Source organism: Candoia aspera, chromosome 6 (genome assembly GCF_035149785.1).
Source record: "Candoia aspera isolate rCanAsp1 chromosome 6, rCanAsp1.hap2, whole genome shotgun sequence".
NCBI lineage: Eukaryota > Metazoa > Chordata > Lepidosauria > Squamata > Boidae > Candoia > Candoia aspera.
Genome location: NC_086158.1, coordinates 48,972,923 through 48,993,643, shown reverse-complemented (window position 1 = coordinate 48,993,643; position 20,721 = coordinate 48,972,923). Strand labels below are relative to the sequence as shown.

General features: G+C 38.2%; 1 protein-coding gene across 1 annotated transcript in view; it reads left to right on the top strand.

The window, feature by feature from the left end:
* SLF2 (SMC5-SMC6 complex localization factor 2) overlaps window positions 1-20,721 on the top strand; it is a 38,200-nt gene that overhangs the window by 5,475 nt on the left and 12,004 nt on the right. Inside the window, exons 2-9 of the mRNA XM_063307078.1 lie at window positions 2,338-2,381; window positions 5,303-5,952; window positions 11,574-11,631; window positions 13,229-14,061; window positions 16,533-16,615; window positions 18,560-18,664; window positions 19,224-19,391; window positions 19,575-19,677. Of these exons, the coding sequence (XP_063163148.1) occupies window positions 2,338-2,381; window positions 5,303-5,952; window positions 11,574-11,631; window positions 13,229-14,061; window positions 16,533-16,615; window positions 18,560-18,664; window positions 19,224-19,391; window positions 19,575-19,677 (2,044 nt within the window). The remainder of the gene's footprint in view (window positions 1-2,337; window positions 2,382-5,302; window positions 5,953-11,573; window positions 11,632-13,228; window positions 14,062-16,532; window positions 16,616-18,559; window positions 18,665-19,223; window positions 19,392-19,574; window positions 19,678-20,721) is intronic.

Below are 20,721 nucleotides of genomic sequence, written 5' to 3'. Positions count from 1 at the left end.
GGATGGGGAATTCTAAGACCCCATCAACTTCTCCTTTGGGGAAGTTTTTGTTGGCTTGGGATAAGGGGCCCAAGCGGGTATGAGGAAAAGCCTTGCATGGCAGTTATGTCTGGAATGGACCAAATATGTGGATGCAAGCAGTAATGCAGTTTGGCCTGGTTTGGGTACTGTCCACTATGATAAACTTAAACTTTTAAAGCAACATTTAAAACATAATGCTGATCGGCTTCCCTATTGGTATTGTTGGGCAGAAATTAATGGCACCTTTATTGAAAAGAAAGAAACCTGCATCTGGCCAGCACGAGGAAACTTGAATTTTGTTCTTAGCCACATGCTTTCCTTTCCCCACCGGATCTGGTAATTTGGTAGAAAGATGCTCCTCCCTTTCAAAAGGAACTGCAGATGGTCTTTAGGACCCTGCAGTCAATTATTCACACTGGGGAGACATGCAGCTGTCAAACTTTTTTTCTTCTTCTAACTAGAGACCAGATCTTTAACTTTCTGAGAAAACTGCTGAAGGTAGCTGAAAGACCCATAGCTCAGTCCCTGGGTGAGCAGTCCCAGCCCATTTTTGCCTGGCCAGCAAGAGCAAGAGCATGGAGCGGCTCCCTTTCTCTTCCCAGGAAATGGGACTATGGAGAAAAAGGGCAGTCCAAGTTTTCATCAGCTCCCTGAGGAAGAAATGCTTAGACTAAGACTATTGGTGGGGAAGATGTCATTTTAAAATGCCCCATGGCACTCTGTGCATGCCCTTTGGAGTCTCTGCAGTTTGTGTAATCTCTTCCTCCGGCTGGAATGTTTTGCACCTCAAGCTTGTGAAAACCAAGAGTTAATAGTAGGTTTTGTTTTGTTTTGTTTTGTTTTCTAAGTGTGTCTGTGCATGCACATGTGCTTTGACTGCATGTCTGAGCCCTCTGTTGTGTTCTCTCAGGAAGATTCTCTGGACTACCATAGATGCCCATTGGCCCTTAAGGCCCTGCTTTCACAGTTTGCTCCCAGCCAAGGACAGCTGCTTGAGAAGCATTAAGAAATATTAAGGTTACTGCTAGAACCCCTCTATTCATAGGAAAGAGAGAACTATTGCAGGAGATGAGGGGAGCACATGTAAGGACAGCTGCCATGCTTGCAGCTATGCCTGATTTCTATAACTGTATGCCTTGTTTGTAAGAAAGCTGATGATTGGTAGCTGTATGTACTGTAGATAGGAAGTTTGAGAAAGTGCCAGACTCTAGAAGGGACCAGAAAAGATGGTCTGAGTAGGAAGGAAGGAAGAGGAAAGTTTGTACCTTATATGGTCAGTAATAAGAAGGATTAAGAAATGATTCAGAGAGTTTGAAGACATGTGTTGTGTGTCTGGATCTTACTGATCGTTGCACTTGGGTCTGAATTTGTCTGTGGTAATGCATGTGAAGGAATTCTAGCAAAGGAAAAAAAACAAGTATGAAGTTTAACATGCTTCTGTTCGGTGAAGACTAAAATCTAATGAAGCATGTGCTTTGGAACTCCTTGCCACTGCAAAGGAGATGGCAAATCATTGCTAAATGTGTGTACCAATCTTTCTTCCTTTATCTTGAAGCCAAGGAAAGGAAGGCAAACTTTTTTTTTCCGAAGAGAGCCAGTTTGATGTAGAGATTAGGGGCACTGGGGTAGAAACTGGAAAAATTGAATTCTAGTCTTACCTTTGCAAAGCAGCCAAGTGGGTGACTTTGGGCCAGTCATTTTCTCTCAGCCCTGGGAAGGAGGCACTGGCAATCGACTTCTGAAATCATTGCCAAAGACTGCAAGGGCTGATCCAGGCATTTGCCAGGAGTCAAAATTGGGTTGAAAAGTACAACAAAGGTCAGGGGAGAAGCCCTAATGCTTTTCAGGAAAAATGTTTCTTACTGTTTATTGTTTTGAGGCTCTAGTTCCCTGAAAATGAAAGCCCTGAAGTAATACCTTTCTTCTTCACTCTGTCCTGCCCCAAAGAGTGCTTTGCATGTGTGTGTGCGCCACACATGTGTCCCTGCCTCCTTTTGTGCATGCCTCTTGCTAATCTCTGCCCCCATGTTCACTTATATGTGTTTGTTGCTCTTTGTTTGACCCTACTTGTTAATGCTTCAGATATGCAAATGAAAGGTTGTGAATGGTTTTTGTCTACCAAGTCCCAGTTTATCTGATGAGCTCCGCAGTAAATCAGCCTCCCCCAAGTACAAAGGCTGGTTGGATATTATGGGAAATGTGATTCCAGTACATCTAGAAAGATCTGATTGGGAAAGACTAAATAGATACAATGTTATATTTCAAAATGTCCTTTCCAAACATTGCTGGGTTTTTATTATGTTTTTTTTGTTACAGAAACAAGTGTATTACTGACTTTTTCAAACCAGCTTTCCAACAAGGTAAGAGATGTTTATTTTAACTTAGATACCAGCTTGATTTTTTTTGAGCTAGGCAACCTATACATTTGATTTGAACATAGATAAATGTGTTTTTAAATGCTTTATAAGGTTGTCCTGCAACAAAAATTCATATGCAGCTATATACATTAAACAAAATCAGAATTTAAAAATGCAGAATTTAATACACAGTAAGAAATGGAAATGCATTGTGTGATATATTCTGCCATGCTTGTCTAGGCAAAGGAAGGGGTAAAATTCATAGCTAAAAGAGAACCTCAGAACTTTAGGAATAAGGTAGTGCTCTGTGCTTGTCAGTGAGTATACCGGTTCATAGGGATTTTAAGCGCTGCAGTCTTCAGCTGCTTATGTCCCATACAAATGGGCTGGAAATGAAGCCTGTTTAAGAAATCTCTTTCTAGATTTAACCACTTCTTTCACTTTGGGTGCAGTGATGGTGAGGACTACGGTTACAAGTAGTCCTCTACTTACAACCATTCGTTTAGCGACCATTTGAAGTTATGACGGCACTGAAAAAAGTGACTTATGACCAGTCCTTGCACTTATGACTGTCACAGCGTCCCTGTGGTCACATGAATGTGATTTGGGCGCTTGGCAACCATTGCACATTTGTGACTGTTGCAGCATCCTGCGGTCATGTGAACACTATTTGCAGCCTTCCCAGCCAGTTTCTGACAAACAAAGTCAATGCGGAAGCCAGCAGGGAAGGTCACAAGTCACAGTTATGTGATGTCTTGCTTAACTGTGGTGATTCACTTAACGACTGTGGCAAAAAAGGTCATAAAATCAGGGTGCAGTCACGTGATGCCTCATTTAACAACTGCACCACATAACAATGAATTTTCTGGTCCCTATTGTGGTCGTAAGTTGAGGCCTACCTATAATACAGTCCCTGATTGGTGGATTCCTCTGCTTCTTTTCTCCTCTCACCAATGTCAGGAAGGCAAGCACCAGTTGCATTCTCTTTTGTAACCATGTCTTTTGAGGACTGGTGGGAAAAAATGACAGTTCTATTGTTCTTCCTTAACTGGCTCCAATGGCAATTGGGATGGAATTATGCTTGCTATTTTTTAGGCTACTGAGTTTCCAAATCTCAATGGCTTGGAGAAGCTAAAAAAAACTTGCTTACAATAGTGGACTGAAATAGCTGTCTCAGGCTTGGAATATTTATGAAACTACTGCATGTTTATCCTTTAATCCACATGTCCTAGTCTATCTATCTATATACTACTAAAAGTCTCATGTCTGTAACCTTTAACTGGGTGAAACAGTGCATCATAGGCCAACAATTTTTGAAGCAAGGTACCTCAAATGAGATAACTTACAGAATGCATCCAAAATCTGGGACCCATGACTCCCATGAAATTGAAATTTGGCAAATTTTATAAAACATTACATGACATAAAAATTGTCATAAAACATTTTATGACATAAAATGTCATAAAACATTTTATGACATAAAATGTCATAAAACATTTTATGACATAAAATGTCATAAAACATTTCCTCTGCTCAACTCCTGATGTTTGACTGTGCTATACAGTTCAACATTGCTACTTTCAAGGCAGATATATCTCTCCCTGAATTTTTAAGAACTTTACCAGTACATTAGAAGCTCTGTCATCGTTGAAGGCACTGGGGAATCTGGTAAGGAGATAATCAGCTCCCTTTGTTCCACCCTCTCCCCAGCAAAGTGGCAGGAAGTTCTGCAGGTCAGTCGAGGAGGAGCAGCAGCAGCAGCAGCTTTACTGGGGCTCTCCTGAGGGTTGTAAGGGGAGGGCAGATGGCACAAGAACTATATTATATGTGGAAATGAAGAAAGGGAGAGATGGAAGTTTACATGTGAATGAGATTGATTAGGATCCTCATTTTTGTATTTTTTTTCTCTAAGCTTAGGATTTTGAGTTCTGATTTAAGGCTTAATCCCAAAGGAAAGGATAAGATAGATAGTATGACTGAAATGCCACGGGTCAGCTGAGGAGGAGGAGGAGGCAGCTTCACTGGGGCTCTCCTGAGGGTCGGGAGTGCAAACAGCACGAGCCTATATTGTATTTGGGAAGGAAGGAAGGAAGGAGGGAGGCAGGGAAGGAAGGAAGAGGGAGGGAAGGAAGGAAGATTTATGATGCTCCCTGCCAGCTTCCCACCAGCAAAGAAGGGGATGCCAGCAGCAAGTCGGAAGTTGCTCCCACTCCCACTGCTTTTTTGCCCACCTGTGATCATTCTGTTTCTCTGTTTAGGTAAGGAAATATCTCTGAGAGAATGACCTAATGGGTCACAGATTGTCTAGTATTATCTACAACTGCCATTGTCCCTAGTCACTGACCATGCTAGTTGAAGCTGATGGCATGTTGCCATCCAAAACATCCAGAAGAAGATACATTGCCATCATTGTAGATCAAGGCCAGGCAATGTGTCCCTTATTTTTCCCCATTGTTTCATTTGAGATGCTTGGGTTCCCTTGCCTGCAAAGTACTTACTGATGCTACTGAGCAGTGAGTATTCTCATAGCTGTTAAGTTTCTTGCTATGAAATATAATTTAATAATTTAATTGTATTAGACCATAGGTAAGCAATATTTTTTGACCCTCAAGGACCCGTCACTGGGATCTTGCATGCTTTTGACAATCCTGGAAGGATTGAATCTCATCTAAAGAGATTCCAAACAATGTATTGGAAGGGACATTCCTCTCAGAAATCTAGCAGGTGGTATAGAATTAACCCCTTGACTTGAAATCCAAATGATCTCCCTTAAAGACATATATTGCAATAGATGTCAAAACATTCTGTAATTTATCAACAACCTGAGACTTGGACTTGCCACTGGGATATGACATGCTCCATGAGATTCTAGAAATTGTGTATGATTAATTTGTTGTTCATTTCTTTTACATGTATTAATGAAGAGAGAAATACGTTGTGCTCTCCAGAAAAAGGAAATGGACAAGCTGGACATCCAGTTTCATCTGTAGAGCATCTTAAAAAAAGTATGTCTTCTCCAAAGCAAAACAAAAGGAAGAAATTGCCTTGCTCACTATCAAGCAGAAGCCCAATAATTGATGCTTTATTCCGAAATGTTAAGTCAGAGAAAAAGAACAGTCCAGAAAATGGTGTTTGTACGATACAGAAGGCTAAGCATCTAAAAGTTGTGGTTCGGAAACTGTTCATATCTAATAGCTCACCTGACGGTTGTTTACTGTTAAAAGATCATACTTACGCAAGAAACTTGGAAAAAAATGAGAACTGTCCTGTTCAAACAAGAGCACCTTTAATAGGGAATAGTAGAGAACATGAAACAGAAAATGTAGACCTAGACACAACTGGTTCAAGCTTGAATAAATGGCCTTCCACATCAGGAAATAACAATTTGAACAAGCAGAGCTGCCTAACTCAGTGTCAAAAAACAGTCCGTTCCAGGATGCCACAACTCGGTTCGGTTAATTCTTCATCTCTGAAATCATTAGAAACTGTTTGCAGAAAAAGAAAAGTGAAGGAGAAAAAGCTGCAGACTTTTATTTCTGAAAATAAATCTTTAGAAATTAGTTTTCCTATTCAGGTATGTCTAAAGAATAATAACCACATAGCATATTAATAGTTAATTTATATTGTACTTTCCAGGATATAAATGCAATGAAAGTGGCTTATAAACAACACCAACAATATTCAAAATAATTAATGTTAATAATTCTGGATGTTTCTGACTGGCCATGTAATAAAATTTGCTCTGGAGGTAGGAGGGAGAAGCAAAGATTACAGCTTGGCCACACTGAGATAATGTTTAACTTTGTACTTTAGTCATTGTACATTTTTTAATATGTTAGTGTTTGAAGGAATGTTAAAATATTTTGGAGTGCTTTCAGTTATGTAATTTTAAAATTTGGAAAGTAATGACCATAAATCTATGAAGATCTGCAGCACCTACTGGACAACACGCCTAAAAGAGATGTTATTTTCATCACGGGAGACTGGAATGCTAAGGTGGGCAGTCAAATGACACCTGGAATTACAGGTAAGCATGGCCTGGGAGAACAAAACGAAGCAGGACATAGGCTGATAGAATTTTGCCAAGACAACTCAATGTGCATAACAAACACTCTCTTCCAGCAACCTAAGAGACGGCTTTATACATGGACTTCCCCAGATGGACAACACCGAAACCAGATTGACTACATCCTTTGCAGCCAAAGGTGGCGGACATCTATACAGATGATTGATAACTGGCAATATACAGCTTGATTGATAACTGGCAAATAGAGGGTGAAAATGTAGAAGCAGTGAAAGACTTTGTATTTCTAGGTGCGAAGGTTACTGTAGATGCTGACTGCAGTCAGGAAATCAGAAGACGCTTAATCCTTGGGAGAAGAGCAATGACAAATCTCGATAAAATAGTTAAGAGCAGAGACATCACACTGACAAATATATATAAAGAAGCAGCTTCCGATCTTCTTTACAGCAGTTACAACTTAATTTATCATCTATCTTCCCTCTTTAAAATTACCCCATAATTTTCTTCTTCCCATATTCTACCTTTTCTAATCATCAAATCTATAAGTCACCAATTCATTTTTTTTTCTGTTTTCAGTAAAAAAATCCATAAAGGGTTTCCAGTCAGTAATAAATGTATTTATGTCTTCTCCCTAATCAAACAAGTCAGTTTTGCCATTCCTGCAAATTCTGTCATCTTTACCAGCCATTCCTCCATTGTAGGTATTTCAGAATCTTTCCATCTTTGTGCATACAATAATCTTGCTGTAGTTACCATATACAAAAACAATCTTCCATGAGTCTTTTCTAGTTGACAGTAAGTCCTAAAAGAAAAAATTTGGTTTTAGCAGAACATTAATCTTTGAAATCCTTGTATCACTGTGTATTTGTACCCAAAATTTTCTAGCTTTTTTACAAGTCCACTGTGCATGGTAAAATGTGTTTTCCACATTTCCAGCATTAATTAGAAGTACCTTTATACATCCTAGACAATTACTCTGGCATCATATACCAACGATATGTCATTTTGTAGAAATTCTCTCTTAAATCATAGCATAATGTAAATTTCCATCATTTCAACCACATCTTCTCCCACTGAGCCATCTGTATATTTCAGCCCAAATTTGGCCCACTTTACAGTATCATGCACTCTTGAACATGTTTGTTACATTTCAACAAAAGCTTATACATGTTAGCAATCACATGTTCATCATTTGTACATACTGCAATTTCAAATTCCACTTTATGTAATTTAATCCCACTATCTACACTGAACCTTTCTCTTAATTGTGCTTATGAAAACCATTGGAAACTAAATCCCTCTGCAGTCAATTGATCTCTTGATTTCGTTTTAAGTTCTCCATGTTCCTGTATTAACAAGTCTTGATATTGTTAACTATTTCTCTTTACACACAGTTTCTTTTCTATAAAACACTTCCTGTGCTGAAACTAACACAGCATTTTCTGACACAACCTGGGCTTATATTTATTCCATACTCTCAATATGGCATTCCTAACATAATGATTTTTAAAATCTACATTAACTTTAACTTGATCATACCATAAAAAACTGCGCCACCCAAACCTCAGGTTGTGTTCTTCTAATTCTGACATCCTTTTATTTCTCAAAAGCAGCCACTCTTTCATCCAAACTAAACACAATACAGTTTAAAATCAGGTAATCCCAATCCTCCTCTTTCCTTTGCATCTTGAAGAACTTTAAATTTAACTCTTGGTTTTTTCCCTTGGCATTGTTGTTGTTTATTCGTTTAGTCGCTTCCGACTCTTCGTGACTTCATGGACCAGCCCACGACAGAGCTTCCTGTCGGTCGTCAACACCCCCAGCTCCCCCAGGGATGAGTCCGTCACCTCTAGAATATCATCCATCCATCTTGCCCTTGGTCGGCCCCTCTTCCTTTTGCCTTCCACTCTCCCTAGCATCAGCATCTTCTCCAGGGTGTCCTGTCTTCTCATTATGTGGCCAAAGTATTTCAGTTTGGCCTTTAATATCATTCCCTCAAGTGAGCAGTCTGGCTTTATTTCCTGGAGGATGGACTGGTTTGATCTTCTTGCAGTCCAAGGCACTCTCAGAATTTTCCTCCAACACCACAGTTCAAAAGCATCTATCTTCCTTCGCTCAGCCTTCCTTATGGTCCAGCTCTCGCAGCCATATGTTACTACAGGGAACACCATTGCTTTAACTATGCGGGCCTTTGTTGTCAGTGTGATGTCTCTGCTCTTAACTATTTTATCGAGATTTGTCATTGCTCTTTTCCCAAGGATTAAGCGTCTTCTGATTTCCTGACTGCAGTCAGCACCTGCAGTAATCTTCGCACCTAGGAATACAAAGTCTTTCACTGCTTCTACATTTTCTCCCTCTATTTGCCAGTTATCAATCAAGCGGGTTGCCATAATCTTGGTTTTTTTGAGGTTTAGCTGCAAGCCAGCTTTTGCACTTTCTTCTTTCACCTTCATCATAAGGCTCCAGTTCCTCTTCACTTTCAGCCATCAAAGTGGTATCATCTGCATATCTGAGATTGTTAATGTTTCTTCCAGAGATTTTAACTCCAGCCTTGGATTCCTCAAGCCCAGCTTGTCGCATGATGTGTTCTGCATACAAGTTGAATAGGTAGGGTGAGAGTATACAGCCCTGCCGTACTCCTTTCCCAATCTTAAACCAGTCCGTTGTTCCGTGGTCTGTTCTTACTGTTGCTACTTGGCCGTTATACAGATTCTTCAGGAGGCGTACAAGATGACTTGGTATCCCCATACCACTAAGAACTTGCCACAATTTGTTATGGTCCACACAGTCAAAGGCTTTAGAATAGTCAATAAAACAGAAATAGATGTTTTTCTGAAACTCCCTGGCTTTTTCCATTATCCAGCGGATATTGGCAATTTAGTCTCTAGTTCCTCTGCCTTTTCTAAACCCAGCTTGTACATCTGGCAATTCTTGCTCCATGAACTGCTGAAGTCTACCTTGCAGGATCTTGAGCATTACCTTACTGGCATGTGAAATGAGTGCCACTGTTCGATAGTTTGAACATTCTTCAGTGTTTCCCTTTTTTGGTATGGGGATATAAGTTGATGTTTTCCAATCTGATGGCCATTCTTGTGTTTTCCAAATTTGCTGGCATATAGCATGCATTACCTTGACAGCATCATCTTGCAAGATTTTGAACAGTTCAGCTGGGATGCCGTCGTCTCCTGCTGCCTTGTTATTAGCAATGCTTCTTAAGGCCCACTCAACCTCACTCTTCAGGATGTCTGGCTCTAGCTCCCTGACCACACCATCAAAGCTATCTCCGATATTGTTATCCTTCCTATACAGGTCTTCTGTATATTCTTGCCACCTTTTCTTGATCTCTTCTTCTTCTGTTAGGTCCTTGCCATCTTTGTTTTTGATCATACCCATTTTTGCCTGGAATTTACCTCCAGTGTTTCAAATTTTCTGGAAGAGGTCTCTTGTCCTTCCTATTCTATTGTCTTCTTCCACTTCCGCTCATTGCTTGTTTAAAAATAATTCCTTATCTCTTCTGGCTAGCCTCTGGAATTTTGCATTTAATTGGGCATATCTCCCCCTATCACTGTTGCCTTTTGCTTTCCTTCTTTCTTGGGCTACTTCTAGTGTCTCAGCAGACAGCCATTTTGCCTTCTTGGTTTTCTCTTTCTTTGGGATGTATTTTGTTGCCGCCTCCTGAACAATGCTGCCAACTTCTGTCCAGAGTTGTTCCGGGACCCTATCTACTAAGTCCAGTCCCTTAAATCTATTCTTCACCTCCACTGCATATTCCTTAGGAATATTAGTGAGCTCATATCTAGCTGATCTGTGTGTCTTCCCTAATCTCTTTAGTCTGATCCTAAATTGTGCAAGAAGAAGTTCGTGATCTGAATTACAGTCAGCTCCAGGCCTTGTTTTTACTGACTGTACAGATGTCCGCCACCTTTGGCTGCAAAGGATGTAATCAATCTGATTTCGGTGTTGTCCATCTGGTGAAATCCATGTATAAAGCCGTCTCTTAGGTTGTTGGAAGAGAGTGTTTGTTATGCAGAGTGAATTGTCTTGGCAAAATTCTATCAGCCTATGTCCTGCTTCATTTTGTTCTCCCAGGCCATACTTACCTGTAATTCGAGGTGTCATTTGACTGCCCACTTTGCCATTGCTTAAATGGCATGTCATTTGTCAAAAGAATTATTGTTTGAAACAGAATCATCATTCTAGGTAATACATTCATTTTTATCACAGAGATTCTCTCCAGCAATGATAACTGTAATTTTTCTTAACACATACTTCTTAACTTCATTCTATGTCTTAACATAATTATTTTTGAAATAACATAGAAGTCGTATTAGTCATAGTAATACCCAAGTATTTTACTTTTTTCTCAATCTTAAAGCCAGTTTTTTCCATCAATTCTATTTGGTTCTCCATTATCATATTTTTTGTTAACATCTTCATCTTTTCACTATTAATTTTAAATCCAGCTAATGCACCAACATCTTTCATTTTCCCATTAATATCTCTATTCCTTCTAAAAGGTCTTCTAAACTTACAATGAAATCATCAGCAAATGCCTTTAATTTATACGTTTCTTTTTTAACTTTCACCCCAGCAATTCTCTCATCCTGTCTTACGTCTCCTCACAAGGAGCAGCCTTCTGGAGCACAAGTGGGTGATCTCGGCCTCTTCTGGTCCGGAGAGGCTCTGCTGACCCGGGCTTAATGCCTGGCCACTGACCTTCACCACAACATTGTCTCCGCTCTTTCAGAGAGTCTTAATCTGCCATTTCCTCACCCAGAAGAGGCTCTAAATGTCCATTAGGTTTTAATTATGCTAAACCATAATGTAGTTTGGTTTTACCTTACTTTATTGTGTGAAATCAACAGTTGTGGCACAGGCTGTCTTTAGCACAAATTCTGATCTTGGCCAATGTAATGATTTTCTCATAAGGGAGTTGCTTCACCTTGATTAGTTTGTTATAAACTGAAGCTCCTTTCTACCTTTGAATCTGAAGTGCTTGACAGTTCTAAATCTATTACTTCTTCTAAGATGCTGTGACTCTACAGGTAATATTTTAACTGCCTCAGATAAACAGTAATGGTACTTTTTCATCCTGAAATATCTGCTATACTAAAAAGATCTTTATTCTGTAAAATCTTTTCAAATCATTTTCTGTATATTCTTATTTTAAGGACACCAGAGATTTCTTAAGGAAAAATTCAAGCTCAGCGTCACTGGAATCTTCTTCAGGTACAAACAGAAAAGTGAATGATGTAACATAAATTGAAAAAAATATATAAATAATTTAGCACAGTATTCCTTGGCTGCTGCTATTTATATATTTAAATAATTTATATGGCTGCCCATCTTACAATAGTGACTCTGGGCAGTGTATAAGGATTAAAACAACTACAACTACAGCATCCGCATATAGCCCATGAAGTCTGAGGTTAAAGCAAAAAAAAAAAACCCTGATCAGAAAAACCACATCAAGAGCAGAGCTCGCCTAACCACCTGACCCAAACTTCTGGGGAAACAGCCAGGTCCTCAAAGCCTTGAGAAAGATTAACACGGTCAGGGCAATCCAGTTTTTGGAGGGATGCTATTCCACAGCGTGGGCGCTGCCACAAAGAAGCACAACTCCTGTACCCAACAGCATGGCATTCTTTGATGGGAAGGACCTGGAGCATGCCCTCTCTGCTAGATCTGGTGGGCCAAGCAGAAATAATGGGATAGGGCTTTATAGATGATAACCAGCACCCTGAATTGCATTCAGAAGCCTATTGGGAGCTAGTACAGTTCATGAAACAGCAGTGTTATATGATTGTAACAAGAAATGCCCAAACCTGCCTATACTGCTGCATTGACCAGCTGCAGCTTCTAAATGCCCTTCAAGGGAAGCCCCACGTACAGTGTGTTTCAGTAATCCAAATGGGAGATGACTAGGGCATGAGTCACCAAGAGCAAGGCCTTCTGGTCCAGGAATGGATGCAATTGGTGTAGAAGATGAACCCATGCAAAGGCCCCCCCAACCACAGCTGCTATCTGCTCTTTGAGCAGGAGCTGTGAGTCCAGACAAACCTCTAAATTGCGTACCAGATCTGACTGGGGAAGTGCATTGCAAGGCAAAGATGGGAAATCTCTGGAATTAATAGCCCACTGCCACCCAGTCTTGCCAGGATTGAGCCAAAGCCTGTTCTCCCCCATTCAGAACCCCACAGTCCCCAGGCACTGGGAAGGGATCTCAGCAGCATTGCTTGGTTGGTCCAGGGTGGAGTTGTAAAACTGGGCATCATCAGCATACTGACCTCACCCAGCAGTTTCATGTAGATGTTAAATAAGAACAGAGGTGGAGCTCTGAGGCACCCCACAAAGCAGGGCCCCCCAAGCACTAATACATTAATCTATTCATTTTCTTACATTTTTGATACTTTTATTCTTTTTTTTTTTGCTCATTAAAAGAACAAGAACTTACATACTTCTGCCCTTGAATGATATTGTTCTACAACTGTTTTATCTTTCACATTTTTTCCTTAATCTTGAACTATGAACTTTATTCTATCACTGTTTTTGGAGTTTTTTGACATGCTACTCATAATTTATTATGAATTTCATGATAATAGTATTTAACTACTTTTAGCAATTAAATACCCAATTCATAATTATGCAACATATTTAATTTCCTGAGGTTTGCTGTTTCAAAGCAATATAGTTTTTGTTTGTGTGTGTGCACATGCATGCATGCATGGGGAGAGAATGATCACTTTCATCATTATTTTGAGCATTTGAGAAGTTGATTATGACAGCACTATGCAGTGTGATCACTCACTTTATTTTCATTTTACAGATGAGTCCTCTTCAGTACAAGCTTCAAAAACTGTGTTTCCTTCAGGATCAAGCTCTGATAAAACTGTTGTCACAAAAAGCCAGCGCAGTCCTTCAATGTATTCTAACTCCACAGCTTTATTGGGAATAGCCAATCATAAATATCCTCGGAAGAGGAAAAGGATTTCATCAAAAACAGATATGAAAAATTTTCAAAATGTTCAGACATTGGATAAACATAGTAACTTGCAAATCCCTCATAATACTAATTACTCAAAAGACAGAATATCTCTTGACAAGAATTTCCAGCCAGCAGATACATATCGGTCTGGCAGTGACTTGCCTATTTCAGTAGCAAAATGTGAAGCTGAAGAAAATGAAGATAAAACATATGGATGCATTATAAATAAGAATGACCAAATCCAATTTTCAGATCCTAGAGAGGGGCAGTTACAGACATTTACTCCTCATATTTATTTAGAAACAAGAAGAAAGAATGCTTCTACAGTTCCTTCAGAAAAAAATGCTGAGCAGCTTGGATCTTCCTTGAGAGACTGTGACAATGTTCTTTCACTGGAAGGTTGCACTCATGATACTATTCCTAGCTCTTCATGCAACTTAAATACATCTAACAATGAAGGATCTGAAGCATATGGGTTAATTCAAAAACTGAAGAGCATTTCTGATAGTGAGGCTGGGGCCTCTGATTGCAGTGTGGACAGCAGTGATGAAGAAGTGCTCATCCCTCTTGAAAAAATACTGTCCCAGAGTGCCAGGCCAGCTGCAAAAAGCTCAGAAGAAGCTATGGATAAGGATAGAATAGCAAGCACAATTTCTGCAACACGTAATCCTTCTGTAAGTGACTGTCTTTGATTAGAAAGTCTTATCTAGTATGGTGACTATAGGTACTAATATCCTCATGAAAACTAGCTTTTTAACCTGTAAAACTCCCAGCCCTACTGTACTTTTTAAACGTTTAAAATATTGGTATAATTTACTTGAAGTTTAAAAGGAAATTGATGTGACATTCTGTAAAGCACCAGCCTCTAAAACTATCTTTATTTTTGAGAATAGCCAATGTCTGTTTATTTAATAGTGTGTTTATTCCATTAACAAGTCTTGAGGCAAGAAATATTTCAAAATGTCAAATATACCCACTAATCTCAAAAGTTTGGGGACCCATGAGTTCAGTTGCATTTTTTTTGGCCCATAAGCCACTTGCTTAAGAGCAAGTCCTGTGCCTCTTGAGTGCACTCATTGCTCTTCCTTGCTACCTTTCCTTGAAAACACTTATTACAGAATTTTGAATTCAGGAAGTAAGGAATTTGCCAAATGCAGTAAAAAATAGGGAGTGCACAAGTAGGAGATAAATGAAGAGTGAACAAGTGCGGTGCTTGTTCTCAAGTTGATAAATGTAAAATGATCATGATTTTTACATTGGAATTGAACCATTGTATCAAAACCACTTGTATTAGCTGTGGCAGTAACCACAAAAACCTACTGAAGTGTTTATTAATATGCAATATTAATGTTCATGAGAAATCAAAATTTGGTGTGCCTGAATAGGTTCAGTCTATGTGGATCTGTAGTAGACAACATATATTTTCAAGTATAGTACAAGATAATTTATGCCTCTCAAAATGTCTGAAAGAGTTGTTCTCAGATATGAGAAACAATTGCTAACATTCTGATAGTTGCCTCTCTGTTTTTATGCCTGACTTGCTAGAACTTGCTAGGATATAAAATTTATATAAAGTCTGTTTTATACATCAGCACTATTATTCAGTTGCTGCTTACTCCCTGTTGCTGTTCTAGATGATAAAAGGTATTCTGCCAATCACTCTTGTCTAATTGCACTTAAGTTATATGCTCTATTTAAAAGTGGTGTTGGTGTAGTTATCTTAATACTACTACTCTCTAGATTTTTCATAAAGTTATAGACTTAAGTTATGAACATGTTTTAAATTATATGAAATGTGTTCATGAAAGTGTGATGAGGGATCAACACTTGGCATAAATAAACTACTTCATATTCCCAACTGGTGTGATGGGAAGTTAAATGTTTGGCAGGTAATAAAGATTCAGGATTAATTTTCTTATGAAAACTGCATCTGAAATATACATTCTTTACTGAGGCATATATTCCAAGAAATCATAGAAGCCTAAATAACTTGCTTAGAACTGTACTACATGCATTGATATTCAGAATTGGGATTCAACCCATGTATTTTTTTCAACACATGGATGTAAATAAATTAGATGAATTTAAAACAAAACACTTTCATTTATAATGAAAAGCTTTCCAGATCATTTTTCCAGGAAAAAAAAATCAATTTCCAGAATAATATTTTGACAAATTTTTTTTTACAAATGTAAATGTTAATTGAATAACTGAAATAAACATGAGTCTATTTTAAAGATCAAAGTTATAGGGTTTTTCTGAGAAGTTCTTTGTACATGCTAAGATCAATTTGCTAATACTTTTCAGAGCACTTTTTAAAAAAAGCCTAAATAATATAAGAGAATCGTGGTGTGTGTTAACATGTTCAAAGTACTGAAGTATTTTTTAGTAATAACTATTAATTTATTTTATTCAATTTGTGCAGCGCCCAACTCTGGGTTGTTCGTATTTAACTTCTTTGGCTATTGGCAGGTTTCTATAATACTTATTCAAAACAAAACATTAGGCTACTGTAGATTTTTTATTAAATGTCTTGCCAGTCAATTGTTCAAAATTAGATCATCTATTTAGCATAGGGAAAGTATCCTGAAAAAATATTCCAGAAAACCCAAATAGCCACTAAAGTGCATGATATACGGTACATATGAAGATTGCATCTATCTTTTAAAATTGAATCTATATATGTTAGGAAGCCACTATACCTTCCTAATATTTCATGCCAATGGCAAAAAGGAAGATGTTTTCAAATTAGGGGAAAGTTTGGTATATTGGAACATACGAAGCAGCATTAATTCAGAAAATTGTTTCTCGATTGTGCTAGCAGTGGAAACTTTTGAAACTTTGTACTAACACAGAAAAAAAATCCATATTGACTTATTGTAATTAGCTCAGTCACTGTTTTTTAGTTAGTAGGTTGAATTCTGTCAGAAGGCTTGTGACAAACAGAAATGAGAAGTCTTTTTTAAGAGATCATGTTTTTTCTCTGGTATTCCACTCTGGTATTCTGAGATAATTGATTTTTAGGAGTGCCTTTCCAGTTCCTTCAAGGGTTTTCTTGAATAAATATCTAAGAAATTTAGAAGTTAAGTCTAATGGCTACCAGTGGTCTGAAAATATTCATGTTTTTAATGGACTTTTGCTTCAGCTTTCTAAACCATTTGTTGAATGTGGAGTCTCATACATGAATCTTCTGGAGCATCTCCTGAAAGAGAAGGAAGAGCTAAGGAGGTATGTATGCTTACCTTTTTAGTCCATCCTCATTTATACAATTAAACATTATTGTGTATAACAAAATTACAGCTTGGCTGTTGCTTGCATTTCACCTGCCTCTTGGCAACTGGGCTAGGTTTTGTTTTTCACATACAGTATATAATGAAAAAGTACGTAATTGTTAGATTAAAAAAAGCTTTTTTTAGATGCAGTGGTGACTTGACTTCATGTAGGTATGGGAGAGCCTAGGAAGAGAGGAGAAAAGCAAGGGAAAATGCAAAAACAGACAAATGCTGAAGGTAAGAAGTTATTTTCAAGCAGACAGAGCAAGAGGTAACCTTCCTGTTTGTGCCCTTGGGAATTACTGCAGAAGGGCAGTTAACAAAGATTTCCAGCTTATTTCTTTAGACTGCTAATGAATGAGTTTAAAAAACAAAAGGATAGTAACAAAGGTTTCTCACTTTTTTTTGAGACAGTGAAATTAGTAATAAACTAAAGCAAAGGCTACCAGAATCTCAGTAGTAGTTTAATTTATTAAGTGTATGGAGTCCTTGGTACTCTCTGAGCTTGGTTGTTTGCTTGCAGACGTTTCATTACCCAACTAGGTAACATCAGTGCTAGTGAGTGTGGGGCTTGCTCCCTGTTTATATACATATATATATACATACATGGTGGGGGTGTGGTTTTCTCCTTGGCAGTTCCTTGATTGGAGTAGTGTTTTCTGCTTGATTCTTTGTCCGGTGTTAATCCCTGCTTAATCCCTCACTCTCATTGATGATGTTACCTATTTGGGTAATGAAATGTCTGCATGCAAACAACCACATTCAGAGAACACCAAGGACTCCACAGTTCAACCCTGAGCTACATATATTATCTTCTATTAAGTTTATATTCCACCTTTTTTTCAGTTAGTTATTAAGATTATGTAATAGCTGTGGAAGTGATATATGAATAAAATAACATTATAGATTGTAGAAGCTGTTTAATGCAATAATTTTCCCTGGAAAATTGAAGATCAGTTTCCTAGTTTCTTTGTACAGCCTGCCTTCTCACCATTCAGTACCTGAAAGTGATCTCAGGTTATTATCCTACCACTTTAAGGCAGACAATCCTGTTTTACTGTTTTCAGTAAAGAAAAAATGGTATTGAAATGGGTCTTTTAGCACTTTTATTTTATGACCAGAAATGTGCTTACATCTATCATGTTACAGTACATGTTTATACTGTAGATCAGTGGTTCCCAACCTTATTGGCACCAGGGACTGGTTTTATGGAAGACAATTTTTCCACGGACCAGGGGGGTGGGAGATGGTTTTGGGATGATTCAAGCACTTCCTCTTTTTCCCGACTTTTTATTCTTTTTTCTTCATGCCGTTTGGAGATAGCAGCCAATGGGCTTGCTTTCTCTGACAGGAGGTGGAGCTCAGGTGGTAATGCAAGCGATGGGGAGCGGCTGTAAATACTCAGGCTGTAAATTCACTCGCTCGCCCACTGCTCACCTTCTGCTGTGCGGCCCGGTTCCTAACAGGCCACGGACCGGTACTGGTCTGCAGCCCATGGGTTGGAGACCCCTGCTGTAGACTACATAGCCACATGACTACCAGATTTTATTTTAAAAGATTAGGAGAAGCATCTTGGATAACGGTGCTACGTTGCCGTATCTGTTGTGGGGGAAAGGGAGGGAATGGCCTTATCATTTAACAGTCCCAGGCAATTACTTTTCATTTCAGTTGTTAGGTTGATTGCACAGCAGATTTTATCAAAATTCCATTAAAGAAAATACCTTTCAGTGAAATTCAATAACTTACTCTAGATTGCTGTATCAGGTTCTGATAATAGACAAACTATTATGAACTACCTGTTCACAAGGGAATAACATTGCAAATATTTAAAGTTGCTGTAAAGTTGATTTTTATAACCAGAGGTCAAGATTGTTTTGAAAAGTTTTCTCTCTCATTTCAGGGTAGATGAATTAGAGAACCAGTTACAGCAAGTCAAAGGGATAGCTGAACTAAACTCTACACCTGAAGATCAATCTACTGATGGTGAACTATCTCCTGAACATAGGTTGGTCTTCTGATTTCAGTGTACTAGCTGCTTCCTCACGTTGTTATAGTTGGTGAAATACTCTTTGTCATATTGACTTCTATATTGTACTCCCTTTTTTAGCTTTCTAATTGTTTTTTAAATTATACTTGTTGGGTACATAGTCATTCAGTATCTGAGTTCATGCGTCATGCTCAGCCATGGTTTGCTGTAATCATGCTGTTCAGTAAGCCACAAGTGATTTATTTCATCAACATCCTAAACCAAATACATACATATATACTGTGCATACATACATAACTACGTCTTAGTACAATACATTAATTTAGCATAACCCTGGGGTTGCTCTGACTCCTAAAGGTCTCCTCTTTCTTTTCGTAGCAGCTGCTTTATTGGGTATCCTAAAGTTAGCTAGAAGTCACAGGAGGTATAAATGGACTATATATAGGAAGTGGGTCGCCAACATGTTGTTTAAGTGAAAATCTCAGCCAGGCCTATAAATTGAGGTGAATTAACATTAAGAATAGCTGTTCGTTAAATTCTTTTTAGTATGTTTCCAGATGTAATTTTTGTCTTACAGAGAATTTATAGAAAGATACTCATTCAGCCATGATGCTATTCCTGACCAGCACCCTGGAGAAAACATATTTCAAATAGTGAATGCTGGGAAAATCTTCAGCCAGAATAATCTTGATTTGAGAAACTTTGGCTTTCATCCTCAAAATCCGATTGAACAATATCTTCTTGAGTAAGAATGGATGTTTTAATGTAGTCCCTGTTCTCTTGGCCTATTTTTTTTTCCAAAATTTGGAAAGGCATTCCTAGCCTGTGAATGCTTTCCGGGTTTGATTGTTTTGAATCCTTGAATGTTAATAGATAGGCTAAATTTGAAAATACCAGACTGATCCCTAGTTTGTGGTTGTTTCTGCAGATCGGAAATAACACAGCAGATTTTTGTAATTATTGAAGGCTTACTTGTATCTACTTACCATAATTCTCCTTGTCCTGTACCAATTTTAAAATGGATGTTTCAGGTAAGTTATATTTTATTTTGCATTTGATGGATGTAATTAAATACATAATGAATATGAACTGTAATTAGTTCACAACTGTAGCTTAGTTTTCTGCATTGCCTATTTCCACTTCCCCACTCTTGACTCTTAGCTGCTGGAGCTTGATCACTTGCCAAATCCAAGAAATTGGGGGGGGGGCTTTTTTTTTTTTTTACAGTTCTAGCCAGTATTGCTGCTGTGTTGCAGTGTTAATAAGAACAGCATTAGTGTACAGAATGAATATTCTCATTTAGCTTTACTTCATTTAGAAAAGAATTAGGAGATTCTGTTTAGTATGCTAAAAATATATCTGATACTTTGCATTTCATATCTTCTGTTTGCTTGCCTGTTCTTTTTCCCTCCCACTATTTTAGGAGAATAGACTGTTCGTTCCCTATACGTTGAATGGAGGAATGCCAAAAGTACCCAAGGCCATTGATTTGTCTAAGAAACTATTTAGTAATCTACTGTGTCTTTATTCCCACATCAAAAGTGGGTTCCATAAGGACAGGCATGGCATTAAAAAAATATTTTATAGCTGTACTATGTGAACATTCTGTTTCAGAAAAAAAAAGGTGGTAAATCGTTTAGCAAATCATTATCTTCTGCTGTGAGGAAGCAGGTGTCTTTCATGTTTTTAAATTGTGAACACATTTGAAAATTGGAAGAATTATTAAAGGCACAATGGCTGCAATAGGCCTGTCTACTCACAAAGAACAAAATAAAGGTTGATGCCAAGCAATAGGTTTGCTTCCAGGCAGTACCACAAAGTATCAGTTTCACAGAAAAAAAGTGATGTTTTGAGAAACTCCAACTTCTCAAAAGCATATTAGTAAAATGATTCTCTCGAACATAGAGAGCAAATTTAAAAGAAAAAAATTAATCTGTAAAGCATTAAAAAACTATCTTCCTCTCAAAAAAACTCTAAACAAGTGAAGGCAGAACACACTCACTAACTTAGCTAGCTGGCTGGGAGTGCTGCAGAGAAAATGTCAGTCTTACTTTATTCTTCCAAAGATTGGGGAG